At 41.8% G+C, this 25,736-nt stretch overlaps 1 protein-coding gene across 1 annotated transcript; it reads right to left on the reverse strand.

Annotated features, from left to right (window-relative positions):
• On the reverse strand, positions 1 to 25,736 carry SETD7 (SET domain containing 7, histone lysine methyltransferase). Its single transcript, XM_024198545.2, has 8 exons — positions 25,607 to 25,736; positions 18,054 to 18,183; positions 11,251 to 11,452; positions 8,526 to 8,715; positions 6,851 to 6,932; positions 5,507 to 5,624; positions 5,166 to 5,323; positions 1 to 1,095 (listed from the first exon to the last, which is right to left on the reverse strand). Exons 1-8 carry the CDS (start codon positions 25,644 to 25,646, stop codon positions 915 to 917), a joined length of 1,101 nt encoding a protein of 366 aa, XP_024054313.1. The 5' UTR covers positions 25,647 to 25,736; the 3' UTR covers positions 1 to 914.

Below are 25,736 nucleotides of genomic sequence, written 5' to 3' on the forward strand. Positions count from 1 at the left end.
GATAGATGGTTTAGTTTGGTTTAATGGCTCTCAGCACCCCCACTATACAAAACAATTCCAGCACCCCTGTTCCTGAATGTCAATCTTAAAAATAATGAAGATAAACCCCACTTTCTCCTCTTTGAACATCTTCATGCAAATACATGTTAATTCATGTGCAATAATCATAATTAAACAAACTGTGTGTCCCAGCCCCAAAGGCCAAACAAGTTTTTGTTTTGGACATGAACATCACTAAAACTATTTATATAAACGCCACAGAGATCTATACAGGGCACTCTCTCTCAAGTACACAAACCTTTTTCACTTGTTAGAAAGGTTTTCTCCTGCAAGAGAGGATTTGTAGAAAGAACAACGCTCAGATAAGAGGATGAGGGAATTAAAAACCCAGCCTCCTATACACCAATAAATTAATTGCTCTATTGCAAGATTAAGATCAAAGGTTTAAAAAGGCAAATTACACTACTATTCGAGAATATCAAAATATTATCATCATCATCACAAATGGCATGTATGTAAAATGCAGCTGCACAGTAATGCCTAGGCCGTAGAAATAGTAACACTGAAGTCTGCTGACTAAAAGTGAATGATCTTTTCATTTTCTGTCTAATCTTTTGGCATCTTTGCCTATGATGCAGAATTAGATAAAAGCTACTAAAAATATCACGCTGCCTTGTATAGAATATTTAATAATTCTTTCAGATAAGACTGGTGCAACACTAGCTAATTTTAAATCTGCTATGAATAATGCAGTCAAACCTAGTTAGTATGCAAGAAACTTATTTCTAACACTGAATGAGAGGTTATGATGCAACAGCATGAACAAATCCCTGGTTGTCCAGTTTTTAGTATAAAGGTAGTGCATAGATCCAAGTTTCTATTTCAGTTCGCTGAACTGAGCATTTGCCTGCATTTCACTTCTGCTGGGCAGCCTGGAAGGCTTTCAGTTCCACCTGGTACCATTCTGGTGCTTCTGGCCCATTCTGCCCGATGGGATTATGATCATATCCATAAGCCACTGTTAGTTCTTCATCCTTCTCCACAGCCCTGATGGTGCGTATACACTTGATTGGCCCAAAACGAGGATGAACAAACCTAAACAATGAGGAGTATGCATTGTAAATTTTAGCCCTTTAGTAAACTATATTTTTTTTTACTAAACCTTCAAATGTAAATTCACGATCCCCTGCCACACAGACTCTTTTTTAAAACCCCTCTAATTAATATTTAAGCCATCAAATCAGACTTGTGTCTCAAAGAGTTGTTTGGCACTTAGCAATATTTATGAAACTTTGATTTACATGAATCTTAAGAATTTGTTCAAGGAGTTATTGCTTTGAACTTCAAGACTTACTCTGGTGTAAGATTTAAAAAAGGCTTCAAATACTGTGTCATGTTACATCAAAAAAACAACTCTGAAACTATGACTTGGGTATTCTCAATATTTCCTGTAAGATGTTTATGGTATCAAAAAAGTAGTCACTGATTTGTGCAGGACTTACAACTACCTTCATAATAGGACAACAATGAATATTATTTGCAACAGGGGAAGTCAATCATCCATGTTTATCTAGTACAGTTTATTTACTAAATGTTTTACAAGAGCACACTTCTGCTCATCTTCCCCAGGGACTTGCTGTAAGCAAGGCAGTTTTTTATCTGCAAGTGTCCGACCCAGCTGTAGGTAACAAAAGAGTACTATAACTTTGGGAAAAAAAAAAAAGTTTTTTCATTTTTTGTGGATTTTGTTAAACTTCAGTTTGACAGCACTTTGTATAGAAGATTTCACTGTTTCCCACGAACAGTTGACATTACCCCAAACTATTTTAACTCTGTCAATTTTTTTTTAAAAGTGCCCCCCCCTTTAATATAATGCAGAAGTTTGAAAAGAACCAAAGGTCTTGGGCTCAAAATCAGGCAAAAGAGAGCCAAGCAAGCAGCACTATTGCTTATTCATTGTTCAAGTGAAAACAAATATTGATTGGATGTGCAGAATTCACTCAAGAGAAATGAAAGAGTACAATCATGAGTTTTTTAATTTGCCCTTCCTATATGTACTCCTTTTTGTCTAGGTAGGTTGAGTCGATGAATTCAAAATATTACTAAATTAACACAGTCTAAGGGTGATCATCTAGTCCAGGGGTTCTCAACAAATTTTTTGGTGGCTTCAGACTGCGGCCACCAACTCTTTGGTGGCCGCTGTTATAATTTTAACTAAAATTCCTAATTAAGTTTAAGAAAGACAAATAAATATGCACATATACATGTCCAAATGATTGCAATTTATTTATGTTGGGATTTTTTGCAGACTAATAAAAATAATGTACACTTGTCTCTATTCTTTACTAGACCTAAACAGAACAGAAACACAAATAAGGTGCTTTGCACTGTGTCTTTTTTGTTGTTGTTTATTTTGCTTTTTTGGTTGCTTTTTTAAAGACTTGCTAGCTAGTAAGTCTGCTGCTGTGAAAAGTGATATTAACAAACATACAAATATCACTTTTCACAGCAGCAGATTTACTCAGCCCTGGCATGCCCAGGAACAAATCAAGCCCTGTATAGGGAAGTGGGTAGGGAGGCAGTGGGGGCTAGAGGCAATGGGGAGAATGGATGGGGGGCTGAGGGAGGCAGTGGGGGTCAGAGGGGAATGGATGGGGGTGAGCCCAGAGCCGGAGCCTCCTGCCCACCATCCCAGGGAAGGTGAGGAACTCACTAGAAACCTGCTCCTCCAGCATGTGTCTCTCGGGGGCGGGGAGGGGAAGGACCCAACCCCTGCTGGTGGCCTCAGGGGAGGAGTCACTGCTTTGCCCCCCGCCCCCATCACTGCCCAGGAGGCTGTGGCCACAAGAAAAGCTCCTGGCGGCCACATTTGAGAAATGCTGATCTAGTCTGACCTCCTGTTCAACAGAGGCCATAGAACCTCCCCAAAATAATTCCTATTTGAGCTAGAATGTATCTTATAGAAAAAAATCCAATATTTATTTAAAGATTGCCAGTGATGGAGAAACCCCCCACTTAAGTTGTTCCACTGGTTAATTACCCCCATTGTTAACATTTTGTGCCTTATTTCCAGTCTGAACTTGCCTAGCTTCAACTTCCAGCCATCGGCTCATTTATACCTTTGTCTGCTAGGCTAATGAGCCCTCTTATCAAATTTCTGTTCCCCAGACTGTGATCAAGTCACCTCTTAACCTTCTCTTTGTTAAGCTAAATCAACTGAGCTCCTTGAGTCTAATCACTATCTGGCATCTTTTCTAATCCTTTGATCATTCTCAGTGCTCTTCTCTGAATCCTCGCCAATTTAACAACATAATTACATATATTTTCAGCCAAACGCACAAAGGTCTTACACTCAACATTTCTCTATTTGTCTTTAATGATTTTTGCACACCACTTCTGATTGCTGCACATGATACATGTTCCAAAACGTCAGAGAATCTTCTAGGAATAAATGGCCAGAACCCTATTGATGTTGAGGAAAAAATGGGAGATACATGAAGCCCCTGCTAGCTCTTCAGCACAGTAAAGCCTCAAGTGCCTCTGCAATGGTCTATAGATTAAAAAAAAAAAAAAAAAAAAAAAAAAAAAAACACACCACTTTTGATGGCACCCATTAACACCTGCTAGCACAGGTGAGGGCAAGCCATTTTAAGCCGGCCCTTGAGCTCCTGCTGGGGAGCGGGGTCTGGGGCTGCTCCACATGGCTCCCCGAAGCTGCAGAATGGCCCGCCTCCAGCTCCGATGTGCTCCAATGGGCACTGCAGGGGCGGTGCCTGCAGACGAGGCAGTATGCAGAGCTGCCTGGCCACACCTCTGCGTAGGAGCTGGAGAAGGGACATGCCACTGCTTCTGGGAGCCACTTGAGGTAAATGCCACCCGGAGCCTGCACCCCTGAGCCTCTCCCGACACCCCAACCTCCTCCTCCAGCCCTGATCCCCCTCCCGCCCTCTGAACCCCTCGATCCCAGCCTGGAGTACCCTCCTACACCCTGAACTCCTCATCCCCAGTCCCACCCCAGAGCCCTCACTCCTCCCCGCACCCCACTCCTCTGCCCACCCTGGATCCCCCTCCCTCGCCCCCAAACACAGCCCTCACCGTCTCCCACACCCCAACCCCAATTTTGTGAGCATTCATGGCCCACCATTCAATTTCTATTCCCAGATGTGGCCCTCAGGCCAAAAAGTTTGCCCACCCCGTGCTAGCATAACAATACTCCTATTTTATCTCTGCCTATTCTCGCAATAGCATTTAAAATGTTGGAACCCTGAATAACTTATCTCAGATAGAAAGGGGGGGGGGGGAGAGAAGAGAGTGGAGGAATGTGGGGGAAGAATGGGGGACCTTGTTGTGGGTGGAGGGGAGAGTATGGGTCACCCAGAACCCCTGCCATGTGGGAGGAAGGAGGACCCTGGAATGGATGGCACAAAACCTCTGGTGAGGGAGACTAGGGACCCTGACATGGGAGAAAAAGGGAATGGGGGCCATAGAGAGTCACTGGTACTGTATTTGGAGGAGGAAGTTGCGAGGAATCCCTGGAAACAGAGGGGGAATGGGAGGGTGACACACAGGGAGCTTGTGGGGGGGAAGTGGAAGGATACAAGGAGCCCTGGTATGTGAAATAAGTTTGGTCTGTACAAGCTACAAAACATATGCCCCCCCCCCCCACCATATTGTTTTAAAATATGTACCTCCTTACACATGTTTGTAGATGTCAAACAGGTTTTCAGCTGCTGGAGAGTACTAGAAAAATTCTTATTTTTGAGGCTTCATGTTCCAAAATGATGCACTGTAAAGCATACAGTGTCAAATGCTAGGAGTGAGGCAGACATGGCCCTATCCTTGGACAGCTAAGATTTACGTTTCAGCCAAGGATGCTGTATTTTGTGTATTTGAGCATCAATGGTCAGACACAAACGCATAACAAACATGCAATATCATTCTAAGCCTGAACCTGCCCTCAAAGTTTAGAGCTGTTGAGCACCTGCAATGCCCACTTGGTGTAAGTCTCAGCTCCAGTACACAGAGACTGCATGTGAACCTGAAGGAAGACTCTTGGATCCAGAGAGTACATCCGGCCATCTCAAAACATTGTACAAGCACAGTGCACTTCAGTGCAGCAGTCTCACCTCTGCAACGTTTGGTCTGAAAGACAGGCTAATACTTACGGGTCATAGATGCAATTAGGAGTGAAGGAGTGGTTGGCCTTATGCCCCAGCGAGGCACAATACTTGGCAGCATGGTTGTAAGGCTCCGGCACATCTATGACTGTTTCATCATCCAGGGCTATTGTGTTTTCATTGAGGGCCCAGTCTCTGCTGTCCACCTGATTTGCAAGGTAAAAACCGAGCATGTCTGGTCACCTTTTATTTGTTTTCAAAAGTTCCAGTGAGCACACTCAGATCAACTCACAGGGAAAAAAAAAAAAAAAAAAACTCTTACAAGAAAACAGTTTTAAAAAAAAAAGCAATGAAAATTCAGACTGGTTCCCTTCCGCCCCCAGCCTTACCTCCGGGTGTGTAATTCGCACTCCATTGTAAAAGGACATAACCGTGCGCGATCCTGCTGCTATTTTAGAAAATAATCCTTCGCCAGCACTGGAAATGAGAGATGCATCAACATATACCCTAGAAAATAAAAAGAAAGGGTAGCAATTGGATATTTTCTCATTATCACATTTGCAATTCTCTACACAGTATTACTACAGCTACTGGTGCAGAGGTTAGTAGTTCATGCCCTTTAGAAAATGCAAAGGCAAAAGAACCCAAAACCTAATAACATTTTATTAGTAGAGAAACAAAAGGACTTTTCTTAGGACATAATCCTTAGGAAAAAGAAATTACTTACAATTACATTTTATTGTTCAGATGATGACCATTTTCCAATCTCCCCCTAATGATGGTTAAACATGCAGGGACCTCCAATCCTCACTCCATGACTAGTCCCATTGAAATTCAATGGGACTTCTCATGTGTAAAAGGACTACTCACTTGAGAAAGCATTCTCAGGATCAGGCCCTAGAACTCCACGTTTCTAAACAACAGTCACTAAGAACCTTTTGCTACATCACACATTTAGACATTTGTAATGCCAGAAGAGGAGGATTACCATCAGGTATACGGCAAAACCTTGTCAAATGAATGGGATTAAGGCAGTGAAGACACAAACAGTTCTACATGCTGTACATTGAGAAATATAAAAAGGTGATGTTAGTGACTGACTGGAATCCAGCATTCTGTAGAGAAACATGGCATGTCAACAGTCGAGGTTTGAAATGGACATACTCTTTCCCCAGGGCTTTCTAGTTTATTACATAATAAACCCAATCCTGCTCACTTTATTCTGCTCAACAAGACTACTCAGATGAGCAGAATTTGACCCAACCTGAATCACTATGCTTGACATACGCATCAATTTGAGATTGATTCTGTGTTCTGAAAAAGGGAACAGTGTATTTGTGCCAGATCCTATAAGATGCTGAGCACCCTCAACTCCCCTTGAACTGTATCTTGTAGGTAGGGCCCTTAATGAAGAGTTCTGGACTTCACGGAACGTGACTTTGCAGCTATATTTTTTTAAAGTCACTTTCAAGATGTTACCCAGAAGTATATTATGTCCATGTTCTGTCTACTAGATTGCCAGTTTTTCCATGTAAATCCAAAAGAAACTTCAATTCAATTAAGTCTATGCTCCACATCAGTCAAGTTAAAGGCCCAACCTGGCAAACCCATAGACACCTGACTAGTCCTGCAATTGTTCCTGTGAGTAAGGGTTTGCAGGATCAGGTCCCTAAATGCACAGCAGACCAAGAAGTTTACTGAAAGATTTTAAAGGGGAAAAAGAAAAGTTCTACCTCTCTGACTCGTAAGGATCAGGAAGAAGTGCATTTGTAGAAATGCAAGATGAAGTAGATTTATCAAAACTGTATACTGGGCCTAAAAATAAATCAATACAGGAATTAAATTAATGGACAATATTAAAAGCATTTCTCTCTTTTGTTAGAGGGACACGCATTCAAGACATTCAAAAGCAAATTAAGTCTGAAAGATAATGAGATGAACAAAAGAAGAAACATACTTAAAAAGGATATTATATAGAGCTGCACTGAAAACAAAATACCTGAATCCTCAGCCAGTTACTCCTTCTTGATTTTTCTCTTCCCAGGCAACTGAAAATAGCATATTTTATATACAAGAGCTTAAAAAAAAAAAAAAGAAGAGCATCTCTCTTTGATTATTAAAATTAGGGCCCAGTTTTTTCAAAAATGACTAATGATTTGTGTGCTCAACTTGGACACCTTACATGGGCCTGACTTTGAGGAAGTGCTGAGCATCCACCCTCTGACAATTAAGCCCTTTTAAAGTCTAAATCCTTGCACACTTGTATAATCAACTGTCTGATGCTTATTTTGGGGCAAAATTAAGATGCAGGTGGAAAAGTCAGGGAAAAGCTGAGTATTTGAAAGTTTGATAAAAAGCTGTTGTCCATGGTAACCAAGTTCTAAAAATGGATCTCTTCTTTCAGCTTTTCCACACAGAGTGTAGTTGTATCCTATTTACAAAGCACAAATTGTACCCTCTCAGCTGGAGTTTCTTCTTTTTAATTGTGCTATGCAAAGATTTATCTACAATGTTTAAAAATAAAAGGTCACTGCCGTCCTCTGGCCTGTTTTTCCTTAACGTTTAGGTTCCTATTTCCAGACTGTTTAAGTACATAAATCTTTGGGGCACAAAAGTAACAGTGCTAGGATAGTTCATATTTCTACTAATGATCCTGTCTTGTCCACAATTGGAAAAGTGTCTACAGCAATTAAAGAAACACCCCAAAACACTAAGGGGTCAATTCACCATAGCCCTATACCCTATGTAATCGTTTACCGCAGTACTGAATTGGTGTAAGATACTATCACTCTTACGTTTAGCATTTTATGTCCACAAACTGGTGTAAATGACTACACAAGTTGCAGGGCAATATTGAATCAGATTCTTTCTTATCAAATCAAACTCATTAATCCTGATGTCTATGTCCCACGTTCTCTATTAATGCAATATCTAATGGCACCCAACAGAGCTAGTACTGATTTGTACAAACAAACCCAATAGATAGCAATACAGTTAGGATTGAATCATGACCCTTCCTTGCTTTGTGTTTGTTTGCTCATTTCAACAATATGTCTGTCAACACGAATGGGAAAAAAAGTGAATTTAAAGGAGTGAATAGGATGGGGAAGATTCCACAGAGTGTTCCTCAGCCTTCCCCTCCCACTATAACCTCCCACAGCATTTCTGCATTTTTCAGAACACACACCCACCCCTACCTAACTTATAAAAGTCCTCATGAATGTTCTGTAATAGAAACAATCTGGTGTTCTCCCTAATAATCAATTCCTCCTCACCAGTCAGACCTTACACACCCTCAAGGGGAATATTCAGAGTATGGGAACTGAGGTGAAGAAAGAGGCTGAGACACACAGACCAAAGATGATATATTTTTTGTCAGTGTACAAGCTGCACATCAACTGAACTTACTGCCTGGTACCAATTCAAAGTGTGGCTTTCCCTCCTCTACAGATGTAAGAGTTGCCAGTTTTGCTTCTATCATTTCTCCATCTATGAACCTTCCATAATATGCAGTCTTCTCATCAGGATACACATAGGCTATTTTTTCCCCCGTCATCTCCCCTTCTTCATTCACTTCTCCTACAAGGCTGCCTCCATCCTGAAAGAGTGTCCAAAAGAAAAAAGTTTTTAATTATAATATGTAATAAAGAGCTGGCTATAAAAGTAAAGTGTTGGAGAAGTTCCTTGACGTAATTTACTGATAGGGTTAAAACTAGTTAGTAAGGAATCTATATAGCCTTGATTAAAATAAGACACTTTTATTTCAAACCAAGTGTGTCCACACACAGAGGCACACTGAAACAACAAAAGGTGTGAATTAAAACTCATTTAATTATTTCAGTGCCAGGAGTAATTCCAATCAATAGAATTACACCAGAAAAAAACAAAACAAAAAAACCCGTGTAAGATCTAAATTAGGCCTTCTGTCCAGTAGGTAAGTAGAAACCACAAGGACTCCCCTTCCACTTGAAACAAACATTGAGATTTCAAACAAGTAGGGGTAGCAGAGCTAGGCAGTGGCCCAGGGCACTAAAAACCTAATGCCTCCCGCCTTGTCACATTTTGCAAAAATGGTTCAGTGCGGGAGGAACGGGGGGGGGGGGGGGGGGGGGGGAGAGGAGGAGGAAGTGCTGCTTTGTATTCAGTACAGCTGCTTTATATATTGTTATGTGATGGTACATCAGAGGACTGGAGCTTATAAAGCATTATGGATGTATATTGGAGGTGTGGGAAGTAATTAGGAGTGGAGCTGGAAGGAATGAACAGAGTAAGAACTACAATGGAGATAGTGACAGAAGAAACTAGAGGAAAGGCAATGAATTTGGGGAGAGAGAAAAGGGGACAATGGGGAAAAAGAAAAACATCAAGAAAACTGGAGAGGTAGGGAGAGAGTGGAATACCAAAACCCCAGAGAGTATGCCTTGTCAGTTGCAGACTTTGAATCACCATTTCCAGCATTCAGGTGGAAAGAAGTGTCAGGAGCAATAAATAAGATCAACTCACCTGAACAAAAGGAAAGAAAAACTGAAAAAAACAAGAGACTAAAGAGTTACGTGTAATTATTTCATTTACTACCAATGCTTCCAAACTGCACTTATTTTTCAAAGTTTTCAAGGGAAAAGACCTCCTAGCCACCGCACCTCCTCCATCTCCTGTTGACAGCTCCCAGCAATGTAAGCCCCTTCCCTTTTCAACTCTTCTTTTTTCCGCCCCAACCCCGTCATTTCAGTGTGAGATACTGCTGCTGTGCCAGTGTCAGTCCAGAGCTGCCTACAAGAGTTTACCTACTGAATACCATGGAGCTTAAACGGGTTATAACTCCCAACTGATGGGTATATTTTGCTCCTTCCATCCCCAAAATTACAGCTCATTGATTTTGGGGGAGGCTTCTCCTAGGCTTGGCTTAATCCCTGCTGGCAGCAGGAATGCCATATAGACACACACACTGGATTATGTACCATACCATACTGCCCAACTACAATGGTGAGAGAGCTTCTAAGGCCTAGTCTTCGAGACAAAACTTACTAACTATCTTTAAACATGGCTTAACAATGTTACACGTTTTCTGTCCATACAGGTACGAATAAACCATATTACAGCATGTTTTGACAACAGCTATGTTTAAACAGTTATTTTTGGAGCAAAAATGGCATCTTAAAGATCACTTTTCATCCTATATTCCATCCTGACAATGCTAGCCAGGCTGTTAGAAATGAACTTTCCAGAACTTACAGCAGAGTTCTATCATTAGGAAGTTGAAGGAAAAGTATGTGACCGTCACAGCCACGTGTATTTAATTTTTTGTTTTCACTTGCACTCTGTTCTTTATCACTGATAATTGCTATTGGTATTTCCCTGGCAGCCTCAATTGTAGTTTTAGCTACTACTGTCCAGTCTGTGAATTAGGTAAGCTAGGTTTTTAATTCCTCTAAGAAATACCCAATGGTCACAGCGTTTGAGGGGATCTAAATAACTAAATATGCATACAGATGTAACACAGAAGGAGACTGCCCTTTGCCTAGAGAGAATTCAACCTATTGGGTAGATAATTGTGTACAGAAGTCTTCCACTCCAACACTGCCTTTCATTTTTCACCCCCGAAGTTTTTAGGGCCTTTGGTGGCATTCTACAGACAAATGTGCCATACATGGAAACTTCAGGCCCTACTCAGTACTTACTTAGGCAAAATTTCTACTGACTTGAGTGGCCTCAGCAGGGAGTGCTGAATAGGGCTATTCATGAGTTTAAAAAAAAAAAAAAATAGATTAGATAGAGAGATAGATAGATAGAGAAGGAACACTACTGTACTGTCTATAATTTAGCACATTTTAAAATATTCCCTAGAAGACAAAGATTCCCAAAGAAAAGTCCCAGCATTTACTTAAGAGACAGAAACAGGAAACCCTGGCTCTTTTCTGGAACTAGGTACTTTTTACCCCTAAAGGAGCTGTCATAGGGAATAAACCTTATTCTCTAAGCCAGGTTCATGGAGCCAGGTCTAGCAAAATGTCTTGCAGCAGCTAGAAATAATCTTCCTCCCTAGGCCACATAGCAGTAACATACAGCCATAGCCTATATGGCTCCTGTGCCCTTCTTTTATTCTCCAACAAAGAAAGCAGGAGATCAAGCTTACCGGGTAATATATCCAACACATGCCATGTCGAATATTATCTTTGTACTGCCCTTTGAATATTAGTCGTCCATCAATGTCATATTCCTGGGCAGGTCCATTAAGTTCTCCATCCACATGCGTGCCATGAAGAACCCCTCCATCCTCGTATGTGTAGAGTCCCTGGCCTTGGAGAGCATCATCGACATAATACCCTTCCAGTGTGCTGGTAAGAAAGAGAAAGACAATTGGTGCAGATGTCCCCCCTCTTTTAAACAGAGCTCTTGAGAACTGAACAATATACTCAGTACAACCCTCACCCTCTGCTTAAAATCTGGGCAGCATATTGTATATCATTTTAAAACCCCAAATAAAAAACATTGGAAAAAAAAAAAAAAAAAGCTCATCTCCACTGAATTCTCTAGCTAAATAACACTTATGTTGTACTTTCATTGTACAAGCAGTTTAAAGATGTTAATCATTCCGTTGTATTGATTCCGCATGCTTGAGCCACACTGCTACATTTTATAGATGGGGACACTGAGGAAGAGAGGTGGAGTGATTTATCCAAGGCCAAAGAGGGAATTATTGTTAGAGCAGATTGCTTTTGGATTAGGATTCTCTCCCTTCTAACCCTATGCTCAGACCTTCAGATCCCATCTTTTCAGTGTCATGCAACTCTAAGGCTATGTCTACACTACCCCCTGGATCGATGCTCTGGGAATTGATGCATCAATCAAAGGGTTGATTTAGCTGGTCTAGTGAAGACCCACTAAATTGACTGCAGATTGCTCTCCAGTCGACCCCGTACTCTACCCCAAATGAGAAGAGTAAGGTACGTCCACGGGAGAGGTGTCTCCCATCGACCCAACGTAGTGTGGACCCTGCGGTAAGTCGACCTAAGCTACGTCAACTCCAGCTACGTTATTCACGTAGCTGGAGTTGCGTAGCTTAGGTCGACATACCGCAGCAGTGTAGACATAGTGTAGACCAAGACTTGCGCTACCAACTTACGTCAGTAAAATTACGGGGCTCAGGGTGTGGATACTCCACGCACCTGAGCAACGTAGTTATACCGACCTAACCCCCAGTGTAGACAGCGCTATGTCGACGGGAGAGCTTCTCCCATCAACATAGTTACTGCCTCTCGGGGAGGTGGAGTACCTATACCGATAGGAGAAGCTCTCCTGTCAGCATAGGCTAGCAGCTGCACTGCTGCAGCACTGTAAGTGTAGACAAGCCTAACATACTACCAGTCTGGTGTTAGGTCATGTCAACAGCATATTTAATAGCTCCCTGCACCAGATTTTCCAGAATCACTGTCATTTTGTTTTTAAATTAGGGCTGTCAACTGATTAAAAAAATTAATTGAGATTACTCACATTGTTAAACAATAATAGAATACTATTTATTAAAATATATTTTTGGATGTTTTCTACATTTCAAATATATTGATTTCAATTAGAATACAAAGTGTACAGTGCTCACTTTATATTTATTTTTTATTACAAATATTTGAACTGTAAAAAACAATAGTATTTTTTAATTCACCTAATACAAGTACTGTAGTGCAATCTCTATCATGAAAGTTGAATTTACATATGTAGAATTAAGTACAAAAAATAATTTCATTCAAAACCAAAAAAATATAAAACTTTAGAGCCTACAAGTCCACTCAGTCCTATTTCTCGTTCAACAAATCGCTCAAACAAGTTTGTTTACATTTGCAGGAGATAATGCTGCCCACTTCTTGTTTACAATGTCACACGAAAAGTGAGAACAGGTGTTCACGTGGCACTGTTGTAGCCGGCGTTGCAAGATAGTTTACATGCTAGATGCGCTAAAGATTTGTATGTCCATTCATGCTTCAACCACCATTCCAAAGGACATGCATCCATGCTGATGATGGGTTCTGCTCGATAATAATCCAAAGCAGTGCGGACCGAAGCATGTTCATTTTCATTATCTAAGTCAAATGCCAACAACAGAAGGTTGTTCTATAGTTTCCGCATCAGAGTGCGCAACAGAGGTTCTATAGTTTCCGTATTAGAGTGTTGCTCTTTTAAGACTTCTGAAAGCATGCTCCACACCTCATCCCTTTCAGATTTTGGAAGGCACTTCTGATTCTTAAATCTTGGGTTGAGTGCTGTAGCTATCTTTAGAAATCTCACATTGGTATCTTTGCATTTTGTCAAATCTACAGCAAAAGCGTTCTTAAAATGAACAATATGTGCTGGGTCATCATCTGAGACTGCTATAACATAAAATAGATGGCAGAATTCAGATAAAACAGAGCAGGAGACATACAATTCTCCCCCTAGGAGTTCAGTCACAAATTTAATTAACACATTTTTTTTTAACAAACATCATCAGCATGGAAGCATGTCCTCTGGAATGGTGGCCGAAGCATGAAGGGGTATACGAACGTTTAGCATATCTGGCACATAAGTGCCTTGCAATGCTGGCTACAAAAGTCTCATGCAAATGCCTTTCTCACTTTCTGGTGACATTGTAAATAAGAAGTGGGCAGCAGCATCTCCATAAATGTAAAGAAACTTCTTTGTCTTAGTGATTGGTTGAACGAGAGTAGGACTGAGTGGACTTGAAGGTGCTAAAGTTTTGCATTGTTTTGTTTTTGAGTGGAGTTATGTAACAAACACACACAAACACACAACATTTGTAAGTTGTACTTTCACAATAAAGAGACTGCATTGGAGGTGAATTGAAAAATACTGTTTCTTTTGTTTATCATTTTTACAGTGCAAATATTTGTAATAAAAATTAATAATATAAAGTGAGCAGTGTACACTTTCTCTTATGTGTTGGAATTGAAATCAATATATTTGAAAATGTAGAAAAACATCCAAAATACTTAATAAATGTCAATTGGTATTCTATTGTTTAACAATGCGATTGAAACCACGATTAATCACAATTAATTTTTTTAATCGTGATTAATTTTTTTTGAGTTAATCACATGAGTTAACAGATTAATTGACAGCCCTATTTTTTATATATATATTATATATACAGCTATTATAAAGGAATGTATGTTGTCAAGCAAAACTCATACAGCATTTCGCTAGCGAGTCACTGATTTCACATCACTTTTCTCTTGCAATACCTTTAAAAGTGTAGCAATAATACTCGGGGCTAGAATATGCTGTAATTTGTTTCCCTTTTTAGAAAACAATGCTGAGAGAAACTAACACTTAGGGATTTAAAAAAATTCCTTATAATGTCCCTTTCCTTGCAAGCTAAAATTTTTAAAGAGTGTCTACTTTGCCTCAATATATTTAATTAACACATTAACTGTTAAATTATGTAGACAATATCATTAGACATTAAGTAGTTATCTTAAAATGCAATGACATCTATGGTAAAAGCACAACTGTCCATCTGGGAATATAAGACTCCATGTGTTTCAGAAGACTTCAAATATTTGCTTTATTGTTGTTGGACATGGGCTTCATCAAAGTAACTCTTGAGTTTCTAAAGTTTCCCTTCTTTACTTCTACAGTGTTTTGTCCCCCTGCAAGAAAGATACTTTTGCTGATACAATGCAAAAGCAGGGTGCCCATAACTCAGTATTTCAGATTGCACTAGGACTTCAGCTTTATCCGCAACAGGAAATGAACCTGTTCATTCCAAATGTCAGTTGAGGGAAGGCTAAGGAAAAGCCGTTGTGGACAACCATGGTTTGGCTACTAAAATAAGCTATTTTTCAATAAGGACAGGACATTCAATACAAGCACAGGGGACCAGCTGTTGTCAACCACAGGCCATTTTCCTAGTGTATAAGGTGTTAGTTTCCCCTGCTTGTTTCTAGCACCAGTAAAAATCAGCTTCAGAAATCTTCCTGGTACTGAACATGCAAAGAATGCCTGAATTTTAAGAATGTAAGCTCCTCAGGGGAGGAGTCACCTTCACATTGTGTCAAGCACGTTTTCAGCAGTTCTTATTATAATAAATTAAAATGTTAAAGCCCCAGGTCACTGACATTACAACAGCTCTATAAATCTTAGAAAGATTTGGGGGAGGTTGTTTGTCTCCCCCGCCCCTCATTTTCTCCAACTCAAGTCTCTGGGATTTCTCTTTACAACTTAAAAATGCCAACCTCCCTCCCTTCCTTTCTAGGCTCAGTGATGCCTCAAGCTTTTCCACTTCTAGTAATTCCCATACAAATAGGCTTCAAACTTCCCCTTTTGTAACACTGCTCTCAGAACTTGGTAGAGAAGTGCCAGTTTAGAAAATGTTTCTAGTTCCATGGAGAAGAGCAGTTGTTCGAGGACACCCAACGCTTTTCCGCTCAGAGTGATTATGCCATAGATTTCTCAAAATGCTCTCAGACAAAGGTTAGCGTGAAAGTAAAAGTACCCAATACAGAATGTGGAGCACGCTGGAGTTGAAATTTCATTCTTTGCAAAATAACATGGTCAATTTTCTACAAAATGAAAATTTGATCCAATCTCTCTCACTTCTTTAAATAATCAACAGAGAGAGGACAGCAATGCTGACAATGAGAGGAAAGGTTTACTTCTGCTAAAAAAAACAACACCCTTTGTAATGTTGCATATGGGCCCTATCCAGGGTTTGGTACAACCACCTACTCCTGAACAGTATAGCTACAGTGCAGTTGTCAGCCTTCACTGGCAGGACTGCAATAGAAACTGGCCATGGAGGAAACGTGTCTGAGCTAAGCCAAAAACCATTAACTTGTGCTAAAGCACACAAGAGTATTAGGGGTGGGGAGTTTTGGGAGCCATGACAGGAAGAGAGAGCTCTGATGAATACAGGGAGCAGGAAAATGACAGTTTTGATGAAGCCAGGGGAGCAGAAAATCTGGTGTAATTCCTTGTTTAAGAAAAAAATCCTTAAAGAAACAAATCAAAATGATCAAAAAATCAAAACAACAAAAATTCCTGTCCCTCCCCACCCCTCCACGTATTTAAACCATGAACTTTTGGGTGCAGCATCCTTTTTCGTTAGCTTTCCCAAAGCTATGCAGCAAACTGCAATATCATCAGTTAGGCTGTCCAAAAGTAACTGGCAGCATTTGAGTCAACTCTACTTTATTTAAGCTCAAACCTGTATGGGCCCTATCCACAGTACAGAAAACTGTTTAAAAAATATACTCAGACTATTTTGTTTAATTTTGGTTTGGTAGTTACTGAACATGTACAATAACGGTTTTGTTTTTCAAAGCATTTGATGCTCATGAAAGGTGCTGGGTTGACAGCTCTGAAGAATTACAGAAGAGACAGGGCATAAACACAGGGAAGCTCAGGCTGCCAATGCAACCCTGCCTGCACCCTGCCATTTGGAGGGACCACTTCTCAGAGTAAAAAACAGTTGCTCAATTTCCATATCTAGACAATCTTTGGCCTCTCTGCTGAGACTTCCAACAAGTATTATGTTTACACTGAAGCTTCCGCTGAGAAATCAAACCTCATTTTACATATGCCAGCTGTTAGTAATATTTTTCAGTCACTCCCAACAGGTCTTGAAATGGCCAATTGCTAGCAACAAATAAGGTTTCTCTAGTGAGCATGCCGGCCCATGAAATCCATTTCTGCAGAACTTATTCTTTAGAAAAATCATTTAGAAAAATAAGGTTACAGGCCCTTATGGCTGGGAAAATAAACTTCCCAGTCTCAACTGCATGCAAAACAATGCCATGCTGCATTCCTGAGTTAGCTGACAGGCAGCTCCAATACCTCTGGCTGCTGCTCAGAACTTTGCCAAGCATAAGCAGAATGGAATTGACAAGAATTTGGGGGTCAGTTTCACCACCACTATTCATAGCACCACACAGCTGCAAAAATCAAGAATGATGTCATTTTGTATATCAGCTGCTCCTTCTGAGGAAATTGCTGAGCATCAGCAAAGAGAGGTACTAGTCGGATTTGTGAGGAAAGGGGCAGGAGGAAAGAAATGGCTAGGAACAGTAAAGTAATGGAAACCTTCCACTTTTTACAGATGAGGAAACTAGCCTGATTTTCACAGCATAACTCCCACTGAAGACAGCGGCAATTGTAAGTGCATTTCTGAAAAGAGAGTCAGGTCAAACGATTTTTACAAGATCAAAGAGCTGGGAATGGAAGCCGTATTTAATTCAGTCCAGTGTTTTAACCACTAGACCATACAGTGTCCACTAAACAAGTTTCAGGACTAATTAGATTGTAAGCTCTTCTGTGCAGAGCCCAGGTCTTTCTATATCTTTGTATGGGCCCAGCAATATGGGGCCACAATCCCAAATGGAGCCTCTGGGCACTACCATAATACAAAGAAGCCAGCTGAACCAGCCTGGAAAATAGTTGTCAGCAAGTTTTTAAACCACCATGTATGGAGTTAAAATCATAAGACTTTCTTGAAGTCTTGAATAAATTTAAAGCTTTAATATTAAAACAGGGCCATAGTGACTTGACTTTCATATTAAGGAGCAGTCCCTGGGGTCACTCCATTATTTTCAGAGTTCACAAACAGATGGAGACACTGGCTGTTACTCTAGCCAGCACACAATGAAGAAACTATCCAACTAAAGCTCTCATGGGAAAGCAGCTGGCGGAACTAGGAGCACATATACCCTCCCCCCCCCCACACACACACACAATTAGTTACATACTGGTGTAAACAGGAGAAAAACAAATGGAAGACGAGCAAAGAGCCAGTTCTGAAGAAGTGAGGTTCTTACCCACGAAAGCTTATGCTCCCAATACTTCTGTTAGTCTCAAAGGTGCCACAGGACCCTCTGTTGCTTTTTACAGATTCAGACTAACACGGCTACCCCTCTGATACTTGACACCATGCAAAGAGCCAGTGTTTACCTTCCATCAAAAAAGAAGAACTTGCCACGGCCGTTCTTTTCTCCATGCACGAAGTTTCCTTCAAATCTGTCTGTGGACGAATAGGTGACTGTACAGAACCCATGTGGCAACCCATCATCATCCAGAAGCCCTGAAGCAAAAACAAAAACAAACAAACAAAATAGCAAAGATATTAGAACAGGTGTGCAATCACATATAATCTCCCTTCTATATGTTGTTGCTCCCCAAAACATTTATTTTAACAGAACTACTAGTTAAAATTTTATTTAAAAAAAAAAATGGACCAGAGCTATTCAGGACTATTTGTAGCCAGTTTCTTCATGGCAACAACATATTACAAAAATCTTTGGGGGGGGGGGGGAAGAAGCCAAGATAGAGTACTTGATGGAATAAGACGACACACTTCTCAACTAAGTACTGCCCACACTGTATTGTGTTCAAGTAACTTAACAAAAAGAGCCACTACCTAGAAATATTTCTCCTGCATGACACTGGAATGGATTCAAGACCTAATTCATACAACTGTGTATTTTTTTTTTTTAAAAACATGTACATCTTGAAGAATATGCTTAATACGTACTAGCCCAAAGACAAATCCTACTAGCCAGGGTAGCCAGCCACATTTCTCTCAGCTTGGATAATTAAAGTGCACAGAGTCAGCGTTAGCTTGTAAGCTCTGCAGCAGTGACTGTCTTTTTGTTGTGTGTTTGTACAGTACCTAGCACAACGGGGTCCTAGTCCATGAGTAGGCTCCTAGGCACTGTGGCAATATAAATAAGAATACTACTTTCAGGATGTTAGTGCTGCAGTATTTGGGTTTCAAAAATTGCAGAGGAATGTTTATTCAAAAACAATTGTTTCCACTAGCATTTAAAAACATAAGGTCAGATTCATTCAGCTGCAGGTACCATGGAGAGGCAGTTTTCACCTCCTAGTCAGGGGCTGCAGGGACTGATGTGGAATCTGATGTAGGCTATTACTCACTTTTGTGCTGCCCTAAGTCATGGCCCCTATGGGGTTTGGCATGGACAGAGAATATCCAGGCTCCAATTCTTTTGGGGCCATACCCCACCCCCACCTCCTTGTGACTGCCTGCACCCCATTTCCACACCATCCTCAGCACAACCTGGAATGCCACAAGCCAGGATCTGCTGGGGAAGTAGTGCAGATGTGGCTCTGTGCCTGGCATAGGAGCCTTCTGCAGCAGGAATACTCACAAGTGGTGCATATGCAGTGTTGCCAACTCTCATGATTTTGTCATGAGTCTCATGATAATTATTGTTTTCTTAAAGCGCCAGGTCCTGGAGTCAAGGGGATATGTGATGATTTCAGCCTTCGTTCTTAAAAAAAAACGTAAGTTTCTAGCAGGGCCGCCCACAGGGGGGGGCAAGTGGGACAATTTGCCCCAGGCCCCGCATGGGCCCCCACGAGAGTTTTTTGGGGCCCCTGGAACGGGGTCCTTCACTAGCTCCGGGGGCCCCAGAAAACTCTCATGGGACCCGGCCCCCAGAGCTTCTGCCACTCCAGGTCTTCGGCGGCGGGGGGTCCTTCGGCTCCGGGACCCGCTGCCAAAGTGCCCTGAAGACCCGCGGCGGGGGGTCCTTCTGCCTCGGGACCCGCCGCCGAAGCGCTGGGTCTTCGGCGGCCAAAGACCCCAGGCCCCCTGAATCCTATGGATGGCCCTGGTTTCTAGTCCTTGTGGCTCTGGAGAAAGTTTCAAAATGTGACTCAGTGTACCCTAAAAGCTCAAAAAAGCAGAAGGCATATAAAAAGACCACATCTATTATTTTTACATAATCTCATGATTTTTGCTGAACATGACTCATGATTTTTGAACATTTGGGGATGGCAATACTGACTATGCCAGTCCTATGGACCTTTCACCCCAGACTAGCTCACACAAAGGGGCCATAAGGTAACAAATAATCACGCCCATTGGGAAAAACACATCTATTGGTCTCAGGATTTAGGAAAGAATTTAAAAAATATTTTATTTAAACAAAAAAAAATAAAATTACCTTTTAAGTCAAACCCAAATGGATAGTGTTCCTTGGTACTCTAACATTGGTTTATTTCAGTATTTAACAAACTCCACAATTGCTACAGGGAGAGTGACACAGAGGACTGTCTGTGCCAATTGACAAAAGGCTCACTGTTCTTTCCAAGCAACTCCTGCCGCCGATCTGACAAACTCACTACACCTAATTCAATGTTCGATAGTATTTATCCATAAAAGGTAGCATGTGAGATCTGTACTGAAAGCTTGTAACTTACCAATATTCAATCATTGCAAGATGCATGTACAAGTAATATTTAAAGGAGTGATGTAGCTACATTGAAAATAATGCCCTTATGGAGTGAAAGTGAGTCACTAGGGAATCATATGGCTAGGTACTGGCCCATTCAAGTGGGAGGGAGTTGTCAGACCTCCCTGGCTAGCCAATTATGTAATGTATTGCTCAACTGTCCACCTCTGCACTAAGCCAGGACAGTCCATGGAAAACCAAAGACAAACAACAAAACCACTTTGAAGTAAAAAGGAATGGTAGGCCAGTGAGGGGATTGCCTTGTCTGTGAATAAAGACATGAGATTGATTCAGTATACCACAGGATGGAGAAAGACATTCCACCTCCATTGACTGAGGAGGCACCTTGATGAAAGACTGGGTCCTAGCTCCTTGGGGCTAGCAATGCTTCAAAAGACTGACTTGTGGGGCAAGAATCTACTTTACTAGATAGGAAAGGTTATATTAATAAGTTTAGGCCCTAGTTCACATTTTATTGTATGTAACAATTTGTTTCCACCACTCACACTTATTTTTACATAAATCTCTCTTCTTTCTTAAATAAGTTTCCTTTTTGTTTTACTATAATTGAATTCAAGTGTCTGTGTGATACAGCAGTGGGTTAAGGTCAGACTGTAAACTGGGGTACACTGCTCCTTTGGGAATGAAGGATCTGGTATTTCTGTAAGTATCCAGTGATCAGGGGCTGGATACCACAGGAGGACACTGAAGGGATTCAGGGGCTGAGGTGTAAATAATGTCAAGCTGCAGGGAAAAGGCAGGGCTGGCATAGGCCAGAGGAGAGCTCTTGAGCTGCTGATAGGCTGGCTGTGTTAGCTCTGTAACACCTAGCTGGCACAGGCAAAACTCCATCGTGCTGGAGGCAGGTGGCAACAAGCTGACTCACAGATCTGGGTTCTCCAAGAAGCGCCAGAGAGAGAGTATGGAGTCTAAGTTGGAAAGGAGATGCCCAGGAGAGAATTGCTGTGGGTAGAAGTCCAATTAAGTATGAGCAAGTTTGAAAAAAGCTGAAGTTGACTAAATAGCAGGTTATGTCATCTTCAAGCTGACAGTAGTGAGAAAAGGGGAGTGTGTGAACGGTGAAAAATAAGTTACATTATAAAAATATTTTGATTTTTAATAATCTAAGGTATTACTAGTAAGTAGGAGGGAATGTTTTTAAAACAGGCAAGCATGCTTCTCTCCAAACAAGTGGAAGAAAGGCAAGCTCCTGGCCCATTGGGTGTGGGGGTGAGTATATGGGGGGGGGGGGGGGGATGAATAAGGGTTTGTCTACATGGGAAATTGTTTACTAGTTACACCAGTATAGTTAAAGTGCTATAGTTACACCAGTATAACAGTGTGGACACCCTGATTCCAGAATAAGAGTGGCTTTTTCCTGTTTACAAACTAAACCGGGGGAAAAAACAAAAAAACAAAAAACCACACCTCTTATACCAGAGTAAAAGTGGTCACAAGATGAGCTATATTAGTGTAACTATATGGGTTTAAATTCACAACTTAGTTTACGTTGATTTAACTTTCCCATATAGACAAACTGTAAGAAAGTACAACTAATTCCTGACAGAAGAGCAAGATTGTTACAAAGTACTGAGGAGAAAATATTTACACTTTTCAGGTTAAGCCAAACTGTGCACACTGTACTGCAACAAAATATTTGTTCAGTTTGGTGAAGATGCTACTGGAGTGCAAAAACAAATAAAACTGTCAATGTATGTTTATACAGATTATAAATGCCAGAATTTTTGTGCAGTAGGAGGCATATTCTCCCAATGATTTTAATAGAGACCTGCAGTCTAGTGGCCTCTGTACAAAGTGAGAGCCATGAACTTGAGTTCTAACTTCAGACATGCCATAGAGGGTCCAATTCTTCTCTAACATTACTTTTACATCAGAAGATGCGAGAGGGGAAAAAAAATTAAATCCAGCCTGCCTTAACCCAAGGCAAATCAATTTTAAGCTTAGTTACACTGGTGCAACTTTTCTAATATACACCAGGCCTTATGATTCAGTCCAATTCCTACTGAAGTCAACCACAAAAGTCTCACTGATTACAGTGGGACCAAAATGGAACACTATTTCTCCTCCTCCTCAATTGCCCCTACCCATTTGTAAAAGTGAGAGAGAGTTTTTGCTTCCTTCCCTTATTTGGACATTATCAAGATTCTTGTATCTTCTCTAGATAGTAAACCCTTCAGAGCAGTGAAGCATGTAGCACAATAGACCTCCAGTCTTAATTGAGGCCTTTGTACAAGGCTACAATACAAATAATAATAATAGGGTCAATAAGAGACTAAAACATATGAAGGCCAGCCTGGTGGTCTAGTAGTAGTGGTCTGTATGGTCAGGCAGCAGCAGACCTGGGTATGATCTCATTCCTAGTTCTAGGCCTCAGGTAAGGGCAAAAAGGAAGTCCCTAATGTCACTCAAAAGCAATCCCTCTGCCAACCAATAGTTACCTTCAAAACTCACCTGAGCACACAGAGAAATAAGCCATTTTATGAAACCATAATGTGCAGCTATGATATCAGGAACAGTATCATGATGCCTAGCGCAACTAAAAATAGCCTCCTTACAAATATTTTTTGGCAAGGATATAATACCAAGTCCGTACACAGGTACACGTATAAGCAGAGACGGTCTACACATCACATCCAAAGTATCCATCACTTTAAGAAACCCCTCTATTCCCCCTTGCAATTTAAAGTTCCTATATAATCTATGAGTTTTGCATAGCCCCCATTGCTAAAATATCCAATCACTTATATCTATGTAATAAGACCAGATTCTAGTAGCAGCTGTACAGCAAACACTATTACACATCTACTGCCATGCTGGCAAGACAAACTCAGTAACCTTTTCAATAAGTGACAATGCACACCAGGTCCTTTCTGCCTGCCACAAGATACAAGTAACCTGCCACTGACTGATGCGAGTTAGTTGTATCCTGCCACACACAAATTCCAACACTGTGCTCTTAACCATGATATCTGAGTAGTAAAAGCTGTGACCAGGAATGGGCTCTTTGTTTTCAGCTGGCAAATTTTACTTAAGAGCTTCACAAGGCAAATCCTGACTATATTCCTAAATGCCTAAAAGGGGATGCATGTTGCTGACAGAGATGCCATTTGTGCTAATATAGGAAATTCTGGAATAGCTTTGACATCACAACCTTCTCCTTTTTAAGGTCTGTATCTCAGTCTCAAAACCCTTCTCTGGTCTTAAAATGTGCCCACCAGGTGGTTAGCTTTAGGGAGGCACTGGGGTCCAAGGATAGGGCACTGGACTAGGAGTCAGGAGACCTGGAGTCTATTCCAGCTGTGCTACTGATCTGCTGTGTGACCCTGGGCTTTTCACTGTCTGCCCCAGTTCCACCTTCCACCCTTTGTCTCACTTGTCTCTTTTCACAGTAAGCTCTTCAGGGTAGGGACCATCTCTCCCTATGTATAGTTGTTATTTAGAGACTAGCGCAATGGGGCCCACTGTCATCCGGGCCCTGTGGATGCTCCTGTAATACAAAGAGTATCTCTATTATTTAGTTTAATATATATTAGTTAGTTCTCTCCTGCATCTTCAAGGCAAAATATTGTCAATTTTTATATTGCAGAGAGTGTGTGTATGTGTGTGTGGTGGGGAGGAGAAGGATAGTAATATATTACATTTACATAGTGCCTTTCATGCTGAAGGACCTCAAATAACTTACGAATCACTAGAAATATGGCACACTACTGCTAAAACACAGTCGCCTCTGAAGCAGAAGCAGGCAACTAACTGGTGCACACCATACGACTCAAAAATGGGGAAGATGAGAGTGGAAATGTTGGCTGTGATGGTCTTTAATATGCACATGGAGCTGTTGTTTTATACACTCTCCTCCAAAAACGTGGGCCTGATTCTCTGTTGTCTTGCACTTTGTCTTGTCATTTACACCAATGCAAAATGTGTGCAAATCAGGGTAAGACACTACCCAGAATGCAAGTAACCACACTAGGCACAAGGCTGCAGAGAAGCAAATCCAATTACTTTAAATTAAACACAAACTAGATGCCACATACACTTATTTCTTGTTTCAGGTCAAATGGTGTCAAAACAGAATAACTCCACTGAAGTCCATGCAGATTGACTGGATGTAAACTGTTGTAATACAACAGAGGGTCCTGTGGCACCTTTAAGACTAACAGAAGTTAGTCTTACTTTACTTCTGTTAGTCTTAAAGGTGCCACAGGACCCTCTGTTGCTTTTTACAGATTCAGACTAACACGGCTACCCCTCTGTTGTAATACAGTACCAGACAGAATCTGGTCCTTAATTTGCCATGTAAACTAGGTCCATTCTGGAAAGTCTCCAAGATCTTAACATTTTATAATTATATTTAAATTGAAATGTGTGTACTACCATTGTGATAGTCCATACTATAGAACACAAGGTACTAGAGGCCCAGTCCTTCAAACACTTAAACACGGAAGTAACTGTACTCACTTAGCCCCACTGAGTAGTTACTCGGGTGCTTAACTATTTGAAGGATCAGACCCTAAAGATTTAAAGGGCAGTATTTATTTATGAACAGCAGCGATATATTTAGCTGAATAATAAGTGGCTCCTCTACCCCCCCCCTCAAATAAAAGTATAAATAGGCTAGCAACAAACTAGGCACTAGCCGTTCTTCTCCATGGCTCTGCTAAGTTTTCCAAGGCATCAGATACCAGCTGAAGCCTTCTACCCCACTAGAGCTCTTGCCTCGCTATAAAAAGCTGCTTCGAGCACTTGTTTTAAAAAGTGGTGAAAACAAAAAGCAGCTCCTTACAAAGGAAACACCGCTCCGCAGCTCTTCACGCATGCGGGGGTCCGATGCGGCTCGGCTTGCTGAAGCCGGTAGTGAGACGCGGAGCTGGGCGAGCGCACCGGGCCGGAGGACGGGGCCGCGGGACCCGGGCGGGGAGGAGGCGCGTAGCCCAGGCGTGCCACGTGCTGGCCCCCGCACGCCAAGGCCAGGCTGCAGGAAGGGGGGGGGGCGCTCGCACTGCGCAGACCGGCTCTGCACCCTCCCCCCCCAAACTTCCCCCAGCCCCCACCCCAGGGGATCTGTAAGGCCCAGGGGGCTGCAGCAGGTTCCGGGCCCCGGCTACTACGTGCGCCGCTCGCAGGCTGGGGCGGGCAGAGCCGTGCCTGGGGCGGCCGCTCGGCAGCGCGGGGCTGACAGCGAGTCGCGGTGACCCGGTCTGCCCCCGCCGGACGGGGCTCGGTTACCTTCCACGGTCTCCTCCAGCGTGTCCTCATCGCTGTCCATGGCCGGGGCCGCTGGGTGCCCTGGCGGGGTGTCCGCGCTCTCCCCGCGGCGGGCGGCTCGCCCTGTCTTCCCCTAGAGCCCGCGGAGCAA

The sequence above is a fragment of the Terrapene carolina genome, unplaced genomic scaffold (genome assembly GCF_002925995.2).
Source record: "Terrapene carolina triunguis isolate 2854851 unplaced genomic scaffold, T_m_triunguis-2.0 Scaffold66, whole genome shotgun sequence".
In the NCBI taxonomy this organism is placed as follows: Eukaryota; Metazoa; Chordata; order Testudines; family Emydidae; genus Terrapene; species Terrapene triunguis.

Bases quoted from the DNA above. Each gene is read 5' to 3' on its own strand.
- SETD7 (XM_024198545.2), bottom strand. From the start codon at position 25,646: ATGGACAGCGATGAGGACACGCTGGAGGAGACCGTGGAAG. The intron at 11,453-18,053 runs GTAAACACTGGC...CTTTCTTACCAG, and splicing joins TTCTTCTTTTTTGATGGAAG to CACACTGGAAGGGTATTATG. The intron at 6,933-8,525 runs GTAAGTTCAGTT...ATTTATTTTTAG, and splicing joins CTTTGAATTGGTACCAGGCA to GCCCAGTATACAGTTTTGAT.